This window comes from Erythrolamprus reginae, chromosome 1, assembly GCF_031021105.1.
Source record: "Erythrolamprus reginae isolate rEryReg1 chromosome 1, rEryReg1.hap1, whole genome shotgun sequence".
In the NCBI taxonomy this organism is placed as follows: Eukaryota; Metazoa; Chordata; class Lepidosauria; order Squamata; family Dipsadidae; genus Erythrolamprus; species Erythrolamprus reginae.
In genome coordinates, this window is record NC_091950.1 from 303,887,933 (window position 1) to 303,910,598 (window position 22,666).

The following is a 22,666-nucleotide window of genomic DNA, read 5'->3' on the forward strand; positions in this document are numbered from 1 at the left end:
GCCAATGTAGGTTGAAACTTGAAGGAATCCAGAATTAAAAGTCTGCAAAGCCCAGATTGGAATTGTAGCTATAAGAGACAGGATCCAAGGGTAGAAGTAGGCAGCCAATGATACATAGATCCAGGAAGGTTGAGGAAGGCCTTGTAGAAAAGAAGGATAGTTTAGGTCAGACTAGAGCTCCACAAGCTGGATCATGTCATAAAGCAAGGCTTTCAAACTCATGTCCCATGGGCCAATTGCGTCATGCGCTAGCTATGCCCACACCTGGTTTAGCAAAGGGGGAGAGTTGTGATATGTCACATGATGACGCCAATTTGATACCCCTGTAATAAACATTGGAGGGTTGTTTCCAAAGATCAGCAAGGCTCTAGAAGCTGTTCCTAAGTAGTCCCAGCTACAAGCATAGCTTAGTCAGGGGCTTTCCCTTGCTTTATGTGTAACCAGGCAGCTCATCTTTGCTCTGTCCTTCAACGTTGTTGGTACATGCTCGGCCTTAGTGCTCTGCCAGAATCTAAAACTGCCTATTGTTGCTGATGGTCTTTCTTGTTTATTTGTTTGTTTGGTTGATTCCCTGCTAGCTCGCCACATTTATTTATTTTATTTATTTTATTTATTTTATTTATTTTATTTATTTTATTTATTTTATTTATTTTATTTATTTTATTTATTTTATTTATTTTATTTATTTTATTTATTTTATTTATTTTATTTATTTTATTTATTTTATTTATTTTATTTATTTTATTTATTTTATTTATTTTATTTATTTTATTTATTTTGTTTTGTTTTGTTTTGTTTTGTTTTATTTACTTACTACTTACTTACTTACTTACTTACTTACTTACTTACTTACTTACTTACTTACTTACTTATTTATTGGATTTGTATGCCGCCCCTCTCCACAGACTCGGGGCGGCTAACAACAGCAGTAAAACAGCATAACAAAATCCGATACTAAAAAACAGTTAAAAACCCATTATATAAAAACCAATCATACATACAAACATACCATGCATGAAATTGTAAAGGCCTAGGGGGAAAGTGTATCTTAGTTCCCCCATGCCTGGTGGCAGAGATAGGGTCAAAGGCCCTGCATCCTTTGACTTAGCATAGACCAGGCATTGCAAGATACTATTCAAAGTAGTAGAGAAATGGCGCCCATGTATGCAATTTGGTGTTCATTCTCATGAAGCCAGTGCTATTTGGAGTTGTAATATATTACTTGTGGGAAGAATGTCATGAGCAGATAAAAAGAACCAATCGCAAGTTCCTGAGAGTGGCTTTCTACTCCCCAAATAATCTGCAAACTACCAGTAAAATTTATCTGCATGCTGGGTTTGTTTTATTTATTTTTTTCTGGGTTGGTTGTTCAAACAAACATAACAAGCAATGGGCAAACCTTGACATTTGTCTGAGACAAAAATGGAAAACAGTAATGAAGGACTGAAGGCCAGTGCTTTCTGCTATGTAACTTGGTGGATTCAGGTGTATTGCATGTCATTGTCCCACTGCCACTTCTGAATATGAATCCAACAATTGCTATACTCAACTTTCATATATGGAGTAAAAGCATTTTGACCTTTGCTTAGACATGTACCGGTAGCAATACTTCTCATATAGGAACTTTAAACTGTGTGGGCTTAAGCTCCCAGGAATTGTCCATGTTGAGGTTGAGAAACACTGCAATTGAGAGCTGTAGAGTTGGCTGGGCTATGGTCTTGATTAATTGACTTTCAACTACATAGGAACATAGAAACACAGAAGATTGATGGCAGAAAAAGACCTCACGGACCATCTAGTCTGCCCTTATACTATTTCTTGTATTTTATCTTAGGATGGATATATCTTTATCCCAGGCATGTTTAAATTCAGTTACCGAGGATTTAACGACCACATCTGCTGGAAGTTTGTTCCAAGCATCTACTACTCTTTCAGTAAAATAATATTTTCTCACATTACTTCTAATCTTTCCCCCAACTAACCTCAGATTGTGCCCCCTTGTTCTTGTGTTCACTTTCCTATTGAAAACACTTCTCTCCTGAACCTTACTTAACCCTTTAACATATTTAAATGATTCGATCATATCTTTCCCTTCTGTCATGTCTTTCCCTTCTGTCCTCCAGACTATACAGATTGAGTTCATTAAGTCTTTCCTGATAAGTTTTATGCTTAAGACCTTCCACCATTTTTGTAGCCCGTCTTTGGACCTGTTCAATTTTATCAATATCTTTTCGTAGATGAGGTCTCCAGAACTGAACACAGTATTCCAAATATGGTCTCACCAGCACTCTATACAGCGGGATCACTGTCTCCCTCTTCCTGCTTATTATACCTCTAGCTATGTAGCCAAGCATTCTACTTGCTTTCCCTACCGCCTGATTGCACTGTTCACCCATTTTGAGACTGTCAGAAATCACTACCCCTAAATCCATCTCTTCTGGTGTTTTTGCTAGCACAGAACTACCAATACAATACTCAGATTGAGGATTCCTTTTGCCTACGTGCATTATTTTATATTTGGAAACATTAAACTGCAGTTTCCATTGCTTTGACCACTAAGATAGAAACAGTAGGAAAACAGTACATGCTACAGATTTCAATAAAACAAAACGGTTTGCACTACTGCCTGTTTTTCCTGAAGATATTGCTATTGATGCCTGGCCAAAGGGCAAGTCTATTTTATAATATACAGTAAAACAACTGAAGTAGGTTGCGTTTATTGCCAAAATTACTTGGAAGTCATCCATGAGAGGATCAAAATCAGGACACATTAACTTATTTTCTAGATCTTTCTGTCTTCACAACTTCAAAATATTTTCAAGATAACATTTGCCCCATAGTTTTGAATCATATCCACTAGACTGTCAATTTCAAGCAGGGCTACATACAAACATGTTTAATGCAAACAATTTTTGAATGCTTTTAATCCAATCAGAGAATCAATCAAACTTCCAATGTTCCAGTTAAGTACTGCTGAATATACTTTTCAAGACAAAGAAATTTTATGGACTTTTCAGTCCTTTTTAATTTATTTTTCTTTTTCTTTGTGAATCAACAGCTAAAGCTATTATACAACATCATTTTAAAGACGACGTAGTAATCTAAAAAAAAATACAACTCCAAATGTTGGTGGGTGAAATATCAATATATTTCAATTTTCTATTCGTAAATCATGAACCTGCCAAATGTAAAATAATTTATAATTGCCATACTTGGTCAAAGCTGCAGAATGCTGCATAAATAGTCTGTAATGGAATGCAAGAATGTAACGAAATATTCAGCTTAGACATTTCGCTTTTCATTTCTAACTGTTAATGCTTGAGAAATTTCAAAAATATAAATTTTCTAGAAAAATCACATGGAGGGTGTGTTAGTTTCGCTTCCCTCTTAAAACACCCCATCTACTATCCTAATAAACTGAAGCTACATATGCTTGAACTCCAAAATCCATTCATTTAAAACTAATCATTCCCTTCCTGAATTAATAATTTGATTGTTGCGAATCATATTACTATAGTTCTATGTTAATGCAGATTGAAAGGTATTTTTGCAAAACAGATGTAATTCACTCAGTTCTTCTGGTGATTTTGATGAAGATCTTCAGGCACACAAAAAAACCCTGAACTTTAACGCAAGAATGGAACCTACATTTTGGATGCCATCGCTATGTTTTTTGATCCTTTGACCCATTCAAAATTACTTTGTTTGGTAATGGTACAATTTGTCACATTTTCTCAAAGTAAAGGCTAATAGAAATTGATGAAGTTAAGCTTAGTGCAGCTAATTCATCTTTAATCTTACATTTTGGTCTTCCTGGTGGGGACATGTCTATTTGGAGTCCACAATATGATTGCCCAGCCCTCTGGGTATATTTTCACACATAAATACAAATGTATATTTTTGTTTTTATTTAAATTATTACATGAATTTTATATGGGTAATATACACCAAGGATTTAAACATCGGCTCTATTGCCTCCAAGGCTTTTTGTTTCTTCAAATAAATTGTATTGCCCTTCTCTTCATAGGAAAAGATACAGTAAGCGTGAATTCACAATGTCATTGGATGCTGCTTTTTGACACTAAAACATTGTATATTACATCTCAGAGATTTATCATCGTCTGGCACACAGACTTTACTTTTGAAAATCAATAGATAATTTTGTGAAACAGCTGCCATTGCAATTTTTTTTGTCTTATGCGGAAAAACACAAGGAAAAAAATGCTACAGAGAATTTTTTTTAATGTAATTCAGGCACTTTTAGAGGTTTTATTTTCAAAGCCTTTGTTCAATGTTTAGGTACATTTAGACTAATTCTTTAATTGGATTTTCTGCAAACAAATTATTGACGAGAAAACCAAGAAATGCAAGGCAAAGAAAACATAGGAGTTAATGTTATACTATTCATAATGTTATACTATACTATACTAATGTTAGACTATTGCTCCGAAGCACCCAGTACTGCCTGCATTGATCTCAAGATCTCAGAAAGCTTTCTCATCTTGCAGAATTCTTTCATGAAAATTTTCCTAGGCTTTGTTGTGGTTCAGGCTGAGTCAGATGAAAGACCAGCTGCATCTCTGCTGGCTCCATGCCCGGGGGAGGATGAGAGCGAAAAGGAGAGTTCTGGGCAGTCGGACAGGGGAGATTACAGTCAGGAACGTGACAAGGAAGAACTGCCTGGGAGCCCTGAGGAGGGGCTCTCTCAAGCCAGTAGCTTGGAGTCATTGGATGACGAAGCACAAGCTATCATTAGTATGTGACAGAGACGCATAGATCAAAGGAGGAATCAATTGAAGAAATATTATCAGCATTGAATGAGGAATACCAGGGGGTTGGGTGTGGTCCTCATTAGCAGGGAAGGGTTTATAAGGCAGGCAAACTCTTTCGGCAGTGTGGAGTGTTATCAGAGTGGTGTTGCTGTTATCTGCATTGTCTCTCAGCGTTTCTGTTCCTGGCTCATGGCCCAGCAGTCTTGAAGACCCTTGGGAGGTGTATGTCTGTTATCTCAACAGCCTCGTTTTGGCATTCAGGATCCTGTGTTTCTGTATGAACAATTGCCTTCATGTATCTATTTGGAGTTCCAGTGTTTTCCTGATTTGTAAGGACATTTTCTGTTGGCTTCTTTTCTCTTTACCATTATAAAACTGTGTTTGGATTCTACCGGTGTGTCTGGCTTATCTTTTTGGGTTGGTCATAGCTTCCGGAGTGACCCAGACAGAACAGGCTTGTATAAGACTTTTTGCTTTACTAATGTAGCCATTCATTAAGAAGAACACAGAGTCTACCTCATAGAAAGTAATTGATCCAGCCAATTCTTTGCCTAACTGGCTTGCTCTGGCTGACTCATCCACTATTTGGATGAGCAAAGAAAAATCTCAAACTAACCACAAAAATTAATCCAGTAAGGATTATTACTTAGAAGAAGGAATGGGCTTGTTTTCTCTTGCGCAGATGGCAGGAAACAAACCAATAGGTTACAACTATGAGTAATGTTGGAAAAAGAATGATAGAACCTGGGTCTGGAATAAAAAGAGGAATCAGCCTTTGTCAAAAGCGAACTAAAACACCCCTTGAGTGACATTGACCCTTATCTAACTCTAACCAGGTGCTGAGCATTATTTGAGAAGATTCCTATCCATAGGCTTTTATGAATAAATCAGCTTAATTTAAGTTTCAGTTTTGGGCCTGGTCTTTCAACCTGACAGGGAAGAAAGTTCAAGGAATCTAGACTTCAGGAACAATTCCCTGATTGTATGAACAGACAGCCACATATCAGTTGTCTTCACTAGAGGTCTTCAAAAGGAACTGGTTGGTCATCTGTCAGAGACAGATGGATCCTGCACTCAGAAGGTGGTCAGACTGGATGACCACCCTTCAGACTCTGTGATATTATTGTTAAAAGAAACCGTGGCTTTCCTTAATCATAAAAAGCATCTCAGAATGCTTCATTTTCATGAGTCCCCTGATCTTCTTGAATGGTCTTCTTGATTGAAAGATCTCTTCTGAAGATAGAGTCTCCTCAACACAGTGGAAAGATGTGGTCCAGAGGGTTCTTGGTGATAGGAAAGACTGGTGAGTTTTGAGCATCCTCCGGCCAAGAGATGCAGATAACATATTTGAAGAAAAGGATTTCAAACCAGTTCATAAAACCACCAAGAAAACTAGCTGGATGCCGTCATTTTTCTTTTTTACTTACACAAGCAAAAGCTTTTCAAGTAAGAAAGAACCATCCTGGATACATTCTACTTTGATTTTTAGAAATACAGTACTAGTATTCTAAAGAGCAGAAATTCATTTACCGGGAACTCATCATCATCATCATCATCATTATCATTATCATTTGATTGATTGATTGATTGATTGATTGATTGATTGATTGGACTTGTATGCTGCCTCTCTCCGAAGACCCGGGGCGGCTCACAAAATACAGTACTGAAAACAATACGTATACAAATCTGATAGTTAAAACTATAATCTAAATTAATCAGATGTTTTCTAAATGATACCTGAAGATGTTCCTTTAGCTCACCTGGGAGGCCAAATTATCTTATAATCTCATTTGGAAGTGAAGGAAACATCACTTTTGTGAATGAGAAGGAACAAACCAATAACTGAATTCGATATTATACCCATATTGTCTGAGATATGGCTTAGTCTCCTAGATCCTAGATCCTCCTAAGAGATCTAGAGAATCTAGAGATACATCTTAGACTCCCAGAGTCTACATTTTAGAATGTCACTATGAATAAAATTATTGCCCCTGAAAAAAAATAAGAAACATATAAGACAGGATAAGACAATATGGATTATTAAATAAGAATGCAGTCAATTGTTCACAAAACTGGTAACAGGAGATTGTTTATGGACTCTGTTTTCATACAACAGCATCTGGAGGAAGTTTCCTGTCAACAGCAAGATTCTATTAATCTATTAATTTTTTTTGGAAAATAAACATAAAGAGCAATTAAAGAAACTTGAGTATTGGGGTTTAAAGACCTTGCACGGTTATTTAGCACATTATGGAGACACTAGTGATTTCTGTGGTGTTGGCTTTCTTGCAAGAGCTGCAAAAAAATAGCACTGCAAAAATTTGGAAAAAATGCTCTTATATTGTATGAAATGCTTAACAGGATTTGTGAGATAGCATTAACAACTGAGATTATGTATTGTTTGAATGGTTTTGTCAAAACCAGATCAATAGGGGAAAATAACTAGTAGTATTGAGATATTATAGATAATATTACTACGTTACTCAAGCCATTTGTTTGCCATTATTTTAATGAAATATGAATACACAACAGGAATATTCCTTGTAATCTTTGTTAATATAGCTATTTTTAAATCACATAGTCCATATAATCTAAAATCTACTGTGAATATGTCTGAGATAAATAGGTGATGATAAATACCTTGAAAGGCTGTGCTACACTTTGGATTTGAGGGCAAATAGGTCCTTCAAAGTTTGCAGGGACTCACAACACATCACACATCTTTCTGGCTTTGTAGCGCTTGCACAGCCTTATCTCTGGGAAAGCACAGCCAACCTGTCTTATAGAGGACACAAGGTTAGGAGAGGTTCCTTTAGCCCATGAGTGATTTTTGTAGTCAATGATGTGTGAAAACTATCTGAAATTTCTCTGCTTGTCGAGCTTCCTGTCTACAGCTACTCTCCAGTAGAAGTTATTTCTTTCTTTCTCGTTTTCTCATTTGTGTCTCCCATGGCATTTTCACAGATTTCCAGTAAATAGCTAAAATTAGTGAACTGACCACTTAGGAATATGAAATAGCCTCTCAAGGTCATTAGCTCGAGTCAAAAATAATGGATGCTTCGTTCTTCTTTTTAAAAAAATCCAGAAATATTTGAATATACAATTGCATTAATTATTGTTAAAACAAAGTAGATCTTTAAACTTGGCCTTTCACATCAATCTGCGTTTAAAATTAAAAAGCTCTGATGATGATCTGAGGAAGAAAAGGGTGTTTTTCAAGAAAGAAAGAAAGAAAAGTATAGTATGAAACCAGTTTGCTTTTCCTAACAAGGCATATTCCAAATGGAATTTTTCCCATTATCCAGCTAACAATACATGGAAACTGGCATTGCCTTTATTTATCCTTTGTTTTGAGATCTCTGGCACCATCTTCCTTCCTGCTATGGGCCCACAACACACAGTTTCTTTCCCTTTGTATGGTAGTGTTGTGGTTAACTCTGGCCCAGCTCCTGCCCCAAGGACTGTGGATGTGGGGGAGACATCCACATGCTGCAGGCCTGTTTTGCCCTCGGTGGAATCTGCTGATGAAGGCTCCTCTGACCAGGAAGACATGAGTGACAGGGAGGAGGAGAGTGTGGCAGACAGCTCAGAAGGAGATCAATTATCTAGCTCCTCCTTGGATTCAGAACAAGAGTTAATGATACAGCCACACATGCGGAGAGTGATGCATAGGCAACAACAACTGAGAGATTATTATCAAAGAAAATGAGGCCACCTGTGGTTGGGTGGGGCTGTGGTAATTAGTGAGGCTGCTATAAATAGCAGCCTGTGGGTTTGGCCATTGTGCAGGATTTTCTGATCATTGAGTTTCGTGACTGCTTTACTGACTTTGACCTTTTGTGTGCTGATTTTTCCCCGTTTTGAAACTAAACCACTTTGTGAAAGAAGAAGGACTGTGAATTGCCTCACAGCTGCAAGCTAAGTATCACAGGGACTTGTACAAATTACCAGTTTGTTTGGAGAGGAGTGCTCTTTGCTATACCAAAAGAGGGCTTAGGTTAAGTGACTTTTCATTATAAAGAACATTGTTTTGAATTTTCAAACGTGTGTGTGTGTCTGAAATTTGTACCTGTGAATTTTCGGGAGAAGTCTACCAGAGAGCCCGACAGAACAGGTAGCATGCATCGTTATATATCTTTTTTATCTGTCTGCAGGAGTTTTCATTCACAATCACTATCTGCACTCTCTGCTCAAGAACAAATCTGGATAATCATTATTTTTCTATATAAGATGTGTTCGATGTAGGATTTGTATAATCTAAAATTTGATGTAATACTGAAAGAATTTTGATGATTATTGATGTAATAATAATAATAATAATAATAATAATAATAATAATAATAATAATAATGTTTAATAAGATTTATATGCCACCCAACTCCAGTGGACTCTGGGCGGCTAGCAATATATAAAAATTACATAGAAACATAGAAACATAGAAGACTGACGGCAGAAAAAGACCTCTTGGTCCATCTAGTCTGCCCTTTCACTATTTCCTGTATTTTATCTTAGGATGGATATATGTTTATCCCAGGCATGTTTAAATTCAGTTACTGTGGATTTCCCAACCACGTCTGCTGGAAGTTTGTTCCAAGGATCTACTACTCTTTCAGTAAAATAATATTTTCTCATGTTGCCTTTGATCTTTCCCCCAACTAACTTCAGATTGTGTCCCCTTGTTCTTGTGTTCACTTTCCTGTTAAAAACACTTCCCTCCTGAACCCTATTTAACCCTTTAACATATTTAAATGTTTCGATCATGTCCCCCCTTTTCCTTCTGTCTTCCAGACTATACAGATTGAGTTCATTCAGTCTTTCCTGATACGTTTTATACTTAAGACCTTCCACCATTCTTGTAGCCCGTCTTTGGACCCGTTCAATTTTGTCAATATCTTTTTGTAGGTGAGGTCTCCAGAACTGAACACAGTACTCCAAATGTGGTCTCACCAGCGCTCTATATAAGGGGATCACAATCTCCCTCTTCCTGCTTGTTATACCCCTAGCTATGCAGCCAAGCATCCTACTTGCCTTTCCTACCGCCCGACCACACTGTTCACCCATTTTGAGACTGTCAGAAATCACTACCCCTAAATCCTTCTCTTCTGAAGTTTTTGCTAACACAGAACTGCCAATGCAATACTCAGATTTAGGATTCCTTTTCCCCAAGTGCATTATTTTACATTTGGAAACAGTGTCAAAAATAAAATATACAAACAGTCAATGACTCTATTAATAACATTCAAACATTCCAGAAGGCCGGTAGGGCAGGGATTGTGCAAATCTCTGGGGGCAGCTGGTTCCAAAGGGTTAGAGCTGCCACAGAGAAGGCCCTTCCCTGCGGCCCCACCAACCAACATTGTTTGGCAGATGAGACCTGGAGAAGGCCAACTCTGTGGGTCCTTATTGGCTGCAGTGAAGTTTGGGGAAGTAGGTGGTCCTGTAAGTAGGGAATATAAAAAGTTAGAATGAATAATTATTATGACTATGAGATCTTAACATAAATTGGCAACTTAACATAAATTTAGCATAAATTACTGCTTGATTTTTTTAAATTGGGAATTGATTTTTTATTTAGAATTGATAGATATAAAGAAAATAAAATGCTGAATAAAGATATTAAGGAAGGGGAGGAAGCAACACTGCCTAACATTAAGAGACATGATATATAACAACTATCTTGTAAAGTTTAGCCATAGCAGTCGATTTGGAATAAAAATTGAACTAATTGGTCATTGTCCCAGGAGACAAAACTAGGCTAAGGAGAAGTAGCATTAGAATGGTAACATATACCTAGACCAAGAAGTTATACATGTGGAAATGATATAAAATAATTACTTCATTAAATGCACCATCAGTTTAAAAGTTTGGAAAAGTTTGGAAACTTCAGATCGTGCAGAATGTGGCCGCGAGAGCAATCATGGGCCTTCCCAAATACGCCCATGTCTCGTCAACACTCCGCCGCTTGTACTGGCTGCCAATCAGTTTCCGGTCACAATTCAAAGTGTTGGTTATGACCTATAAAGCCCTACATGGCATCGGACCAGAATACCTCCAAGACGGTCTTCTGCCGCACGAATTCCAGCAGCAAATTAGGTCCCACAGAGTGGGCCTTCTCCAGGTCCCACCGACTAAGCAATGTCGTCTGGCGGGGCCCAGGGGAAGAGCCTTCTCTGTGATGGCCCCAGCCCTCTGGAACCAACTCCCCCTAGAGATCAGACCTGCCCCCACCCTCCTCACCTTTCGTAAGTTGTTGAAAACTCACCTTTGCCACCAGGCATGGGGAAATTGACACCTCCCCTAACTATTTTGGTTTATGTATGGTTTGATTAGTTTGTGTGCTTATTTTATTATAAGGGTTTTTTAAATTGTGTTTTTAAATATTGGATTTCTACATTGTTTATTATTGTTGTGAGCCACCCCAAGTTCTCGGAGAGGGACGGCATACAAATCTAATAAATTATTATTATTATTATTATTAATATAATTTAAGTCTGTTAAATCTGAGATGAATTAGGATGAGGCACTCAAGGAAAGGTTAAGAGAGAGGAAGAGGAAATAGAAAGGAGAAGTGAAATGAGAAGGAATGGAAAGAAGGAGACGAGGGAGAGAAGGAGAAAGAAAGTAGAAGGGAGAGATATAGATAGAGGGAGGGGAGTGTAACAGAAAGAAGGAAAACAGACCGATGAATAGGAGCAGAATGTAGGTGCAAAATAAAGTATCGTAGGGTATGTTTTTTTGACTGAATTAAAAGGTACAAATGTAGATGTTATTGTTATACTTAAAGGTATTTGTGAATTGACATTTGAATAAAATTGTGGAGAAAAATTTAAAAAAATAAAAAAAGAACAAATCTGCAATAAATGGTGGGCATGGACTAATGTGAACATCTAAATTAAAAGTTCAAATGCAAAACAATGTTGTCAGAGGAAAGCAAACTCTTGAAAAAATCCCTCTGCAGTGTTTTCTTCTCAAGGGACTTTTCAGGTTGAAGTTAATGAGCTGCAGCTGTGAAATGTTTGCCGGTCCAAAGGGGAATGAGCCCCAGGTGTACAGCAGGAAAAGCACACCATAATCCCTGGACAGCTCCACTGAATGTGCCTGCTGTAAAATTCAACAGAAAAGGAATTAGCCATAAACCTAGGCTGAATCAATTTCTATAAACCTAGTGGTGAACCCTACCAGCCTCAAAGATAACAATGCAGTATTAATTATTACAGAGGTGGGTTCTTGCCGGTTCGACCCAGTTCCATAAAACCGGTAGCAGGAATTTCCCCCTGCTCGCTAAACCAACAGCAATGGCCAGTTGGACACGCCCCCCCAAAACCAGCTCTCTCAGTGGCGCCATAGGCGGCGCCATCTTGTTTTTTGCTTCTGCACATGTGCAGAAGTTGGGTTTCCTCACCCGCATAGCACATAGCGAACCAGCGGCAAAGTAAGCCAGAACCCACCTTTGCAATTACCAGCAGATTATATTTTATTAAAATTGACTGCTCAGAAACCAAGAGGAACATAGACACCCATCAGCACTGTACTTGGATGCCATGAATACAAGAAAACATTAGAAAAACAATAAATGGGAAGGAGGAAATGGCTTTATTTAGACATCTTTCTGAGCTGCAACAAAAAAAACAATAAAAACTCGTAATTATTTAGCATTGATTTTCTTATATCAGGGCTAACTAAATCCTGGGACAGTATTGGGCAACTATAGGATTCAACAATGTAATGTTTTAGCCTCAAGAAAACAATTACAAAATCAATATTGGTTCTTTTCCTTTTTCTCTGATGAGCACATTCTTACCTGGCCAATTCTTTACTAATCACCCACCAGCTTGGTGGTAGACTCTGTTTTTTAAGTTGATGCTTGCAGGTCGGGATGAGTATATAAATCAGCTCCCATTTAGCTATTGTCGGGAAATCCTTAAAGCACCTGCATCGTTTCCTGGGGTTGCAAGGCCACAAATACAGCATGACCCCAGAAAAAGATATTAAGTTCAAAGGGCTATCAAGAGGTGTCATGTACTGACTCACTTGCATGTACTTCAGGGCATGTTTACCCCTTCAAATGAGAAGTGCTGAATGATCCACCAGTTCCAACATGATATAGGCAATCTCCTTTAGCAACTGCCTCAGCAGGTAGAGTGCAGTACTGCAGGCCACTAAAAGCTGACTGTAGATCTGTAGGTCAGTGGTTCAAATCTCATCACCGGCTCAAGGTTGACTCAGCCTTCCATGCTTCCGAGGTGGGTAAAATGAGGACCCAGACTGTGGGTGCAATGTGCTGGCTCTGTTAAAAAGTGCTATTGCTAACATGTTGTAAGCCGCCCTGAGTCTAAGGAGAAAGGCGGCATTTAAAAAAATCAAATACAGTAGTACCTCTAGATACGAGCTGCTCCACATGCGAGTATTCCAAGTTACGAGCCAAGATGCGAGCAAAATTTCTGTTCAACACCTGAGCTCAAATTCGGGATACGAGCCGAGCTTCCACTAGGTGGCGCAAGAATTCCTTGCTTCCAGTTATCTTGGCGCGAAAAACAAAGTCTAAAGGCATTCGTTCGAGATGCGAGTTGATCGACATACGAGCTCAGGTCTGGAACGAATTAGACTCGTATGTCGAGGTACCACTGTTAATAAATAAATAAATTCTATTTGCAGTTACAGATTCTTCAGGGTGAGGTCTCCTTGGAAGTTGGCTTGGGGCTAATTGGTCACTCCCCTAGCCTATTTAAGGGATGACGACACAGGCAACACTTTGCAGGAAACAACATTTGTTCATATGCCTTCGTGTCTGGAATTCTGAAATGTCTGCTTGGCTCGTGTTCTTGTTCTTGGCATTCTTCCTACAAAACGCCTCTAGGCATTTTACCAACCATTGTAAGCTTCCTGATATCTCCAAGACTCTTTGCTCAGACTTCATTTATTATTTCATGGACTGGTGTTGGCTGTTAATGAAGTTGAATTAACAGCTGGTGTTCACCAAAGACTGCTTTAAACTGTATTAGTGTTTGCCGACTACTAGAGAACTCATTAGTGGTCTTTAATTTAGTAAACAAAGGTTTGGACAGAATTTGTGTGTGCTGTGTTGTTTGTGGGCCATAGCTGGGGCAGAACAGAAATCTGAAGTAGGATGTGAGCAGAGTTGTTGCTTCACTTAGCGACCATGTTGCTTTACGACCAATTATAGTTTGCTAAATGAGGATTACCTGTAGTAGTTTAAATACAAACTCAGATCCTTTTGTATATGGAGACTATTAAATAACAATAACTCCTAACAAATAAGAGAAAAAAGTTTCCTTACATTAATCCTTAGCCCACAAGTGCTTATTGATTGCACCCATGTGCCTTATATATAAGTAAATTGAACCCATACACACCCAGGAACTTAAAGGTTTGACCTATGGATGCTTAAAGAAAATCTCATCATGCAAAAGTGTGCCAAGTTTTTAAAACAGCAGTTTTCTAAGTATAAATCTAAAACATGGTCAAAATATAAATCCAAGGAATTAGCTCAATGTATTTTTTTAAAGTATCTCTTTAGATGACTGTCCCTCACAATAGTTACTCTGGGCAGTTTACAAACATTTAAAAACAATACAAAATATTCCAGACAATCTACAAGGGAAGTAGATTTTCTTTTTAGTCAAGTCCCAACGTGTCATATTACAGACCGCCATCCATCTGGCTTGGAATGTGCACTGAAGCATCATCCCTGAATAAACCTGTCAAATGAACTCACAAGCCCTTGCCAACTGAGGTGTTTTGAAAGTAAAATTTATAAACATTAGGAGAGCCATCTGTTATGCTTAAATTCAGTGGTTTCTAAGGTGAGCTACAGATCTTACATCAAAACCATTGTATAAAGACATTGTTTTCACCCAACCCTCAAAGGAAAGCATTTTCTGTGTTGAGTTTCCAAAAGCCTGGCAACAAGAGGATTTGGATTCTCCGAGGAACAAAATGTCGGAATTCACATAGAAGCTGGCAGTAAATTCCAGTGTTGTGTAAAAGTTTAGGAGCCCTTCTGAATTGTCAATCTTTCTGCATAAATATAACCTAAAAAGTTATAAGTCCTAGAACTAGAAAATTAGAAATGAATGAATCGAATGCATTATTCTTAATTCTTATTCACTTATTTTTTTGAGGAGAATAATCCAAAATTGAGAACCACTGGTCTAAGGAACTAAAGGACTCTCTTGCATTGGTGAATGTCAGTGTTCATGAAATCACAATCAGGAGAACATAGAACAATGGTATGTTTGGCAGGGTTGCAAGGAGAAAACCACTAAAAAGAGCATTGTTACCTATCTACACTTTGTGAAAGACCATGTAGGTAAGCCAGAATACAATTGGAATAATCTTTTGTGGACAGATGAGTCCAAAGTAGAACTTTTTGGCCTGGCTGAAAAATGATATTTTTGTAAAATTGAAGTGCAAGTTGTAACCTATAAAGTTATTTTATGACTTGGCATTGACTTAATTCTAGCAGATGATTATGCCAAAATAATTGCCTTGAGAATCCACATGACACATATTACGTTGGGAAGGTGCAGGAGCTTCTTCTGTACAAACACAGCTTTGAGTTGACTGGGAAGTGCATCAGGAAACACATATTTGTAGCATATCTTTCCCCAATGTACTAAAGATTCTGGCTTAGGAATTTTAATAGTCCTCACACCCAGGGAGGGTACCAGCCTAGAGAAGACAGCTGTAAGAGAGTTGAAGGTATATGCTTTCTTCCAGTTTTTGCCAAGTAACTCTGTTTCCCCCTTTAGACTCCAAGCAACGTTTCCAGAAGAGAAAGCAGAATTCAATTCAATTCAATTTATTAGATTTGTATGCCGCCCCTCTCCGAAGACTCAGGGCGGCTCACAACAATAATAAAAACAGTATAACAATGGACCAAATCTAATAATAAAATTACATTAAAACCCCCAACAATTTAAAAACCATACAACACATACATACCAAACATAAAATATAAGAAAGCCTGGGGGAGATGTCTTAATTCCCCCATGTCTGGTGATATAGGTGGGTCTTGAGTAACTTGCGAAAGACAAGGAGGGTGGGGGCCATTCTAATCTCCAGGGGGAGTTGATTCCAGAGGGCCGGGGCCACCACAGAGAAGGCTCTTCCCCTGGGGCCCGCCAAATGACATTGTTTGGTCAACGGGACCCAGAGAAGGCCAACTCTGTGGGACCTTATCGGCCGCTGGGATTCGGGCGGTAGAAGGCGGTTCCAGATGTATTCTGGTCCAATGCCATGAAGGGCTTTAAAGGTCATTACCAACACTTGGAAGTAGTAGTACGTGCTTTATCATTTAAAACCCATTGTCAGGATTAATAATCATGGGGCCTTGTTTGTCCCAGATCTCTCTTAGAGCTCTTTACTATTACTAGATCATTATTGGGCAAAATCAGAGCAATAAGCACCAAGCACTGATTGTTCATTGACCCAATGACACAGTTCATCATTAAAATCTTCAGGGTATAATTGAATGCTGGTGGATAGTTAATGCTATGAATGAGTATCTGACCTTTCTGTGTCTGAAGACAGGAAGCCAAGTTCAACACAACAGAAATGTGGTATCTGTAGAGAGATGATGGTCAGTCCATTATGCAAGTGAACAACAGGGAATCAAGAACGAGAAATTCAGATGATCCTATGGTGGCTAGCAAATTGAATTTCAAAATTATGTACTTATGTACTAATTAGGCAGCTATCCCCAGCCTTAAATATCCTTGACCTTTACCAGACATAGCTCTTCAAGCTCAGGTACTGGCAGTGCTGCAGATTCCCTTGCCGTTCCCATTGTTTGCAAAATCTATTCAGTGAAAATTCACAATGAGGAGAGAAAAGACTATCTAGTGTTCTGGTGACTTGGAAGTTCTTCTTAAACAGAGGGTTGGGATCGCTATTGTTAGAGATCACAATACCAGCAGGCTTGCTTTCTATTTTGCAGAATTTCACTTGCGATCAGGATGCCAAGAATTATTAAAATCACTCGGTATGATGCTTAAGAGAAGAAAGCTGCACAAAACAGATTTTACCTGCATGAATTCCATGCCAGGTGAAAGCTGTCCTTCAGCACCATTGATGTTTGACATTATATTTTTAGCTGCCAAAGCAACAGGGTGGCCATACTAAATTACCTGGTGAGATGTCAGAAGAAGGGGAAATGAGATATTGCAAGAGAAAAACAATTAATGGCCCTGCCCACTAGACAGCCTGTCCCAGTTATGCTTTGAACTTTCCTCGGTAGGGTTTCTTCTCTTCTGGAGTGAGCCAATTACAGACTTAACTGTGGAAAACAGCAGCAGGTGGAGATGTCATCAGAGCTTATAGCCAGTGTGTCATGTTGCATCTGTGAATGTGTACATTTTAAGATAATTTAACCATCTGTCAACCTATCATATGTACAATATGTGTGTGCCTATTCATACATGCATATACCCAGAGATGATTTACACAAAGACAAGTTTTGTCTCCATATCAAACAATGAAAGGTAAATGCCAAGTAGCTGTATTTGAATGAATATGCAATGACTATATGAAATATTTGAACATTGTAATTTGCGGGAAATTGTTTCTCGAAAACCAAGACTGCATTTTTTTCTCAAAATGTCTTTTTTTCTGAACAGATTTTCCATTTTTCTTCAAATATGCTACTTAATCTGTATATAATATATTGATTTTCACAGTGAAACTAGGTTTGGGGCAAGCTACCGTCCCTTTCCACTGGGCAAATTGACTCAAATGAATCTTTTCAGGCAATGTATATGTTCCCAAGAAAAACTGCACATTGAGAATCATTTACTTAGTCATTTACTTCATTATTCAGAGATGCTAAGATCTCTATTTAATTTAGAACAGCTTAGTTTCTTCTGAGAGGATCTTTCAACTGTCACTTCTATAATAATTTTTAGCTTGAGGCTATTAATTTTGTTTTCATCTTGACATTTATTATATTTAATTAGTTGTTCTTGTCGGTAGCAAGATAATATGTACACCCACAACATATATGCATATAGAGACTTATGTTGTGGAGCTTTTATACTGCCTCATTAAAAAGGAAGGATGGATGGATAGGTGGGTGGAGGGAAGGAAGGAAGGAAGGAAGGAAGGAAGATTTCTGTTATTTCCTTCCAGCTTTCCATAAGCAAAATCAATAGGGAAATTTGACCACTCATTGTCATTCTGTTTTTTCTATTTAGGTAAGAAAATTTCTGAAACAATGACCCAAGTGGGCATGACTTATCTAGTCTTAGTTACTTTTGATTCCTTTGAGTTTTAGTCACTGATTTTTTTACTTCTGCAATTTAAGTTCTGGAGATTTTATTTCATTTCTTTCATAGAAAATAGTAGTGACCATTGACTGAAAGCAATAAAAGCCAAATTAATTTACTGCTGATTTAGATGATTTATTTTTGCTACTGAATTTTAATTTGATTTGATACAGAACAATTTTATACAGGAAAAAAAATTCTTGCATGCAACTCTTGTGTACAATGCATTTATTGCATTCTTTTTTTAAAAAAACCCTAATTTTATTCTTTCCATTTAGTTTTCAGGACTTTATCTGCTGTCATTCTTCACAATCCTTGTTGGCCTTTTGCTGTACTCCTCTACATCCACATACATTGCCCAAGATCCACGGGTGTACAAGCAGTTCCGAAATCCTTCAGGTCCTGTTGTAGACTTGCCAGCCACTGGGCAGCTAGAACCTTCAGTGACATACACCAGCCTCGGCCAAGAAACGGAAGAAGAATCTCGTGTCCGTGTTGCCTAAACTCAGGCCCTGCCACCCTTGGTGGAGTTTGTATCACCATTATCTCTGTATCATTCATAGAGAAAGGTATTTTCCGGATGCAGTGACTCTAGTCAGCTGCAAGGTAGCAAATAGGGGAGGTTTAATAAAAACCACCACCACCACCATTAAAATATTTCCAAGAATGCTTGACTAGGAGCTGTAATTCACAGTCCTTCACTTGGAGCAGTACTTTTCAACTTAGAAATATTAATTAAGGTTTTCTTAAGGAGATGTGAAATGGCAGGAAAACTTTCCTGAAGGACAGTTTGTCTACCCCAAAACCTCCATTGGAATAGAACCCATCTGTAGTTGTGGAGGGCACGTTTTACTTTACATGGAGCAAACAGGCTTGGCCAGAGACATATCTAAACTGAAAATGCATTCTCAGACCCTTTGCGATGTGCTGGAGAAATACAGATTCTGAAGGAAGAGGGGAGGGGAGAGGTGAAAGGGAAAAATCACAAGGAAACTGGTAGTCAGGTGTCTCCCAGTGTCACTTTGCTAACCTGTATTCAGAAATCTACAATATTGAACCCGAAGTAGAATATTAAAGCTTCTGAAAAGAATCAATATGATTTAAAATTTCTCTGATTCTTGGCAGAAGTGCCATTCAAGTCAAAAGATACTATGCAAAAAAGGATCTGGGAATTTTTCAAAAATGTACTTTGTTCAAAGACCGATCGCTTGGGAAGCACCCTATCTAGCAAATCAGATGACCCTTGTAAGATAATTTCTTGATCAAGGTATATTTTTTCCTGACCAAAAGGTGACCAAAATGACACTGGGAAATGATTTCCCACGGTTGCGCATTTTTCATTCAGAAAATAAATGAAGTCCTGAAAATATTTTTGCACAGTTTTGTCCAGATGGGCTTTAAAAAGAACCTCAGTGCAGGTGATGTTGATGGGAGAAGGGGATGGAGTGGGAATTGAATACCAGATGAGAATTGGAACAGTTGGCTGTGGATGGGTGAGCTTCAGTTTTTTAAAATAATAATTAATAATAATAATGTATTGGATTTGTATGCCGCCCCTCTCCGCAGACTCGGGGCGTCTAACAACAATAATAAACACAACTTGTACAATCCAATAATAAAAAACAACTAAAAACCCCTATTATAAAACCAAACATACACACAAACATACCATGCATAACTTGTAATGGCCTAGGGGGAAGAGCTATCTCAACTCCCCCATGCCTGGCGGTATAAATGAGTCTTGAGTAGTTTACGAAAGACAGGGAGGGTGGGGGCAGTTCTAATCTCTGGGGGGAGTTGGTTCCAGAGGGCTGGGGTCACCACAGAGAAGGCTCTTCCCCTGGGGCCCACCAAACGACATTGTTTAGTCGATGGGACCCGGAGAAGGCCAACTCTGTGGGACCTTATCGATCGCTGGGATTCGTGCGGTAGCAGGCGGTTCCGGAGGTAATCTCTAGAACTCCCACCAGTCCTTTTGCTGAGCTCTTTCCAAAGCAAAAACAACCCTCCTACACACACACACACACACACACACACACACACACACACACCTTTACCTAGAGAAAAGGACTTCAGAACAATGTCAAATGCTCCAATCAAGGGGTAAATTCCAGCTGGGGATCTGGGAATTGACTACAAGTCCTCAAATCCTTGTCAGGAAAACTTATTCTGCCTACCAGTTTCCACCAACAATGGATATTCTTCCTCAGTGACAGTAATAATTTCTGGAAGATGAATGCCAAATTTGCACTCAAGTTCCAGGTAGCCAGCAAAGAAAAAATAAGACAGATACAATACCATCCTTCTTTAAAAAATGCCTGGCTCTGGTGCTCCTTATCTCCTCTTTTTGACCCAGTGGAAGAGAAAGAAGTAGGCTTTCAATAGGGCCTGTTTAGTGAAACTTTGAGCAAAGAGTTGAAAACCTTAACATTTTCAGGATGAATGTGGATGTATTCACCAATTGCAAATGGAAAGCGACTAGGAACACGGGAAGCAAGAAAGCTTGGTAATTAGCACTGAATGCAGCAAGGGAAATGCCTAGTAGGGCCAAATACACATAGATACTACCAATTTTTGTCCAGTTGAGGTAGACAGAATCTATTCCCTAGTGCCATTGTGTTCATTCAGCTACCTTAGGTACCTGGTTGCCCGTTCTCTGAAGCCTTTCTTAGCCCTCCTGATGTGATGGGCAGAATTCTCTCACCTCTAGCCATGCTGCCTAGAAGTTGCACTCCAATGCTTCTTGAAGGGCTGAGGTTGGCGAAGATGGCTCAGAAGAAGTTCTGGGAAGCCATGGATGGACAGCTACCAATATCCATCTCTATTCTAAGAATAGGTTGAAAAGAAACATTTTAACCTTTTTTTAAAATATGTGCATAATAGTATAGTAGTCAAACATTGACATTTGGAATATTTTTACAGTAATACTGTGGGCAGCTGAGATTTGTTGATAATTACATTTCCACTTTCATTGTCTTAAACTTACAGATACCAACAAGTTTCTTTCTCTTTGCAAATGTAGCTGCTACTGACAAAAAGAAATGGAATATTTCTGTAGTCATGCTGCTCTCATTCACAATCTGATACTGGCTAGATGTGAATTGGTTAGAACTCAGTATATTCAAAGTCTTTATGCTTATTCCATTTTTTTTCTTTTTTGGAGGGGAAGATCTACATGACTGATGTTTCTTCTGAAACTTGGTCCATTGTTTTTAGTTTGAATCAATAATCCATTCCTGGTTCCAGATGCAATGGTTGCTTATATCCTTAGTCTTCTAGTACGGTTTTGCACATACCTTTCCTTAACAAAATTTTTGCATTATGCTCAAACTGGTTAATTAAAATATAGCTTCATTTCCTGATTAGGAAAAGCACCCAACTGATTTTTCCTCTGTCTGCAAAATTAATTTAGCAACTCGGCAGTAGCATTGTTTCCCCTGAGAATATTGGCCAAAATCATTCTTTTATCATTATGTATTCAGAAATTTAATCATCTGAATGAAGTTGGTGACACAACTGTTCTCAAGGTGCCTCTACTTCCCAACTACCATAGAACTGACCTCACCTGGGCAGAATTAGGTTTACATAATTGAGCCTTGGCTTAATTATGGCTACAGTTCTTATAAAGAAAGAGATTCATAATAGTCTATGTTCATAGTGCAATAAGCAATAATTAATCACTTGCCTTTTAACATAGAACAAAGTTACTCTTGTGATTTATGAGCCTTGAAGGTGAACCAGAAACAAAAATCGAATTTCTTTAGATAGCTGTTTAGATAGATAAAATCAGGATAGCTGTTTGTTTCAGGAAAGCATTTGAAATGTGTTTTCAGAATGGAAGAATCAAATGACTTATTTTAAAACTTACTCTTTCTGCACAGTTGATCACAGTAATCTAGTAGAGCTGTGCACATTTGAAAAATGAATCAGAACAAGTATTTTGGATCTCCTATGGTATGAATACAGCCCCTCAATGCTCTTCATTAGAGCAAACCTGATTAGCTGGTTTAAGTTTTCTAAATTTAGTTTGGAAAAAAGAGACACCTGTTTCTTTTTAGACAGCACTAATTTAATTATTTGATTCATTAAAACAGCAGGACCTTTTTTAAGACTAAGGAGACTGAGAAAACATACATTTGTTTTAATAAGTGGCAAAGAGCTGTCGTGTTTGCAAGAAGTTTGAAGCATTTTTCCTAATAATATTTGAAGTGTTCCCAGTTTTATAAAAAATATAATTTTACCTACCCCAGGAGAAAAAAAACAAAGAGATGAGACTACAGAGGTACTAAATATTTCATCAGTGAACTGAATTAGCCAAGGAACCTCTTTCTTACGTTCTTAGTACCATAAGCTTGCAGTATACAGTACAAAGTAAGCTACTGCATTTTTCTGTGTAAAAATTACATTCACAAAGTCCATTCTTTTAGAAATTTATCTTCATAATAATCCCAATTCCTCTGAGAGCTGCATGTTATGGCACCATCATGCCGCTCCGAGTCTACGGAGAGGGGCGGCATAGAAATATAATAAATAAATAAATTGTTCCATTTTAGAATTCCAATATGTGTATCTTCAGTAGTACAGAACTAGGGATTTGCAAAACTTGAAATT

At 38.1% G+C, this 22,666-nt stretch overlaps 1 protein-coding gene across 1 annotated transcript in view; it reads left to right on the top strand.

Moving 5' to 3' along the window:
- Nucleotides 1–18,718, top strand: part of SLC35F1 (solute carrier family 35 member F1) — a 238,128-nt gene extending 219,410 nt beyond the window's left edge. Inside the window, exon 8 of the mRNA XM_070739614.1 lies at nt 18,334–18,718. Coding sequence (XP_070595715.1) covers nt 18,334–18,558 — 225 coding nt within the window. The 3' untranslated portion in view covers nt 18,559–18,718. The remainder of the gene's footprint in view (nt 1–18,333) is intronic.
- The last annotated feature ends 3,948 nt before the right edge of the window (nt 18,719–22,666 follow it).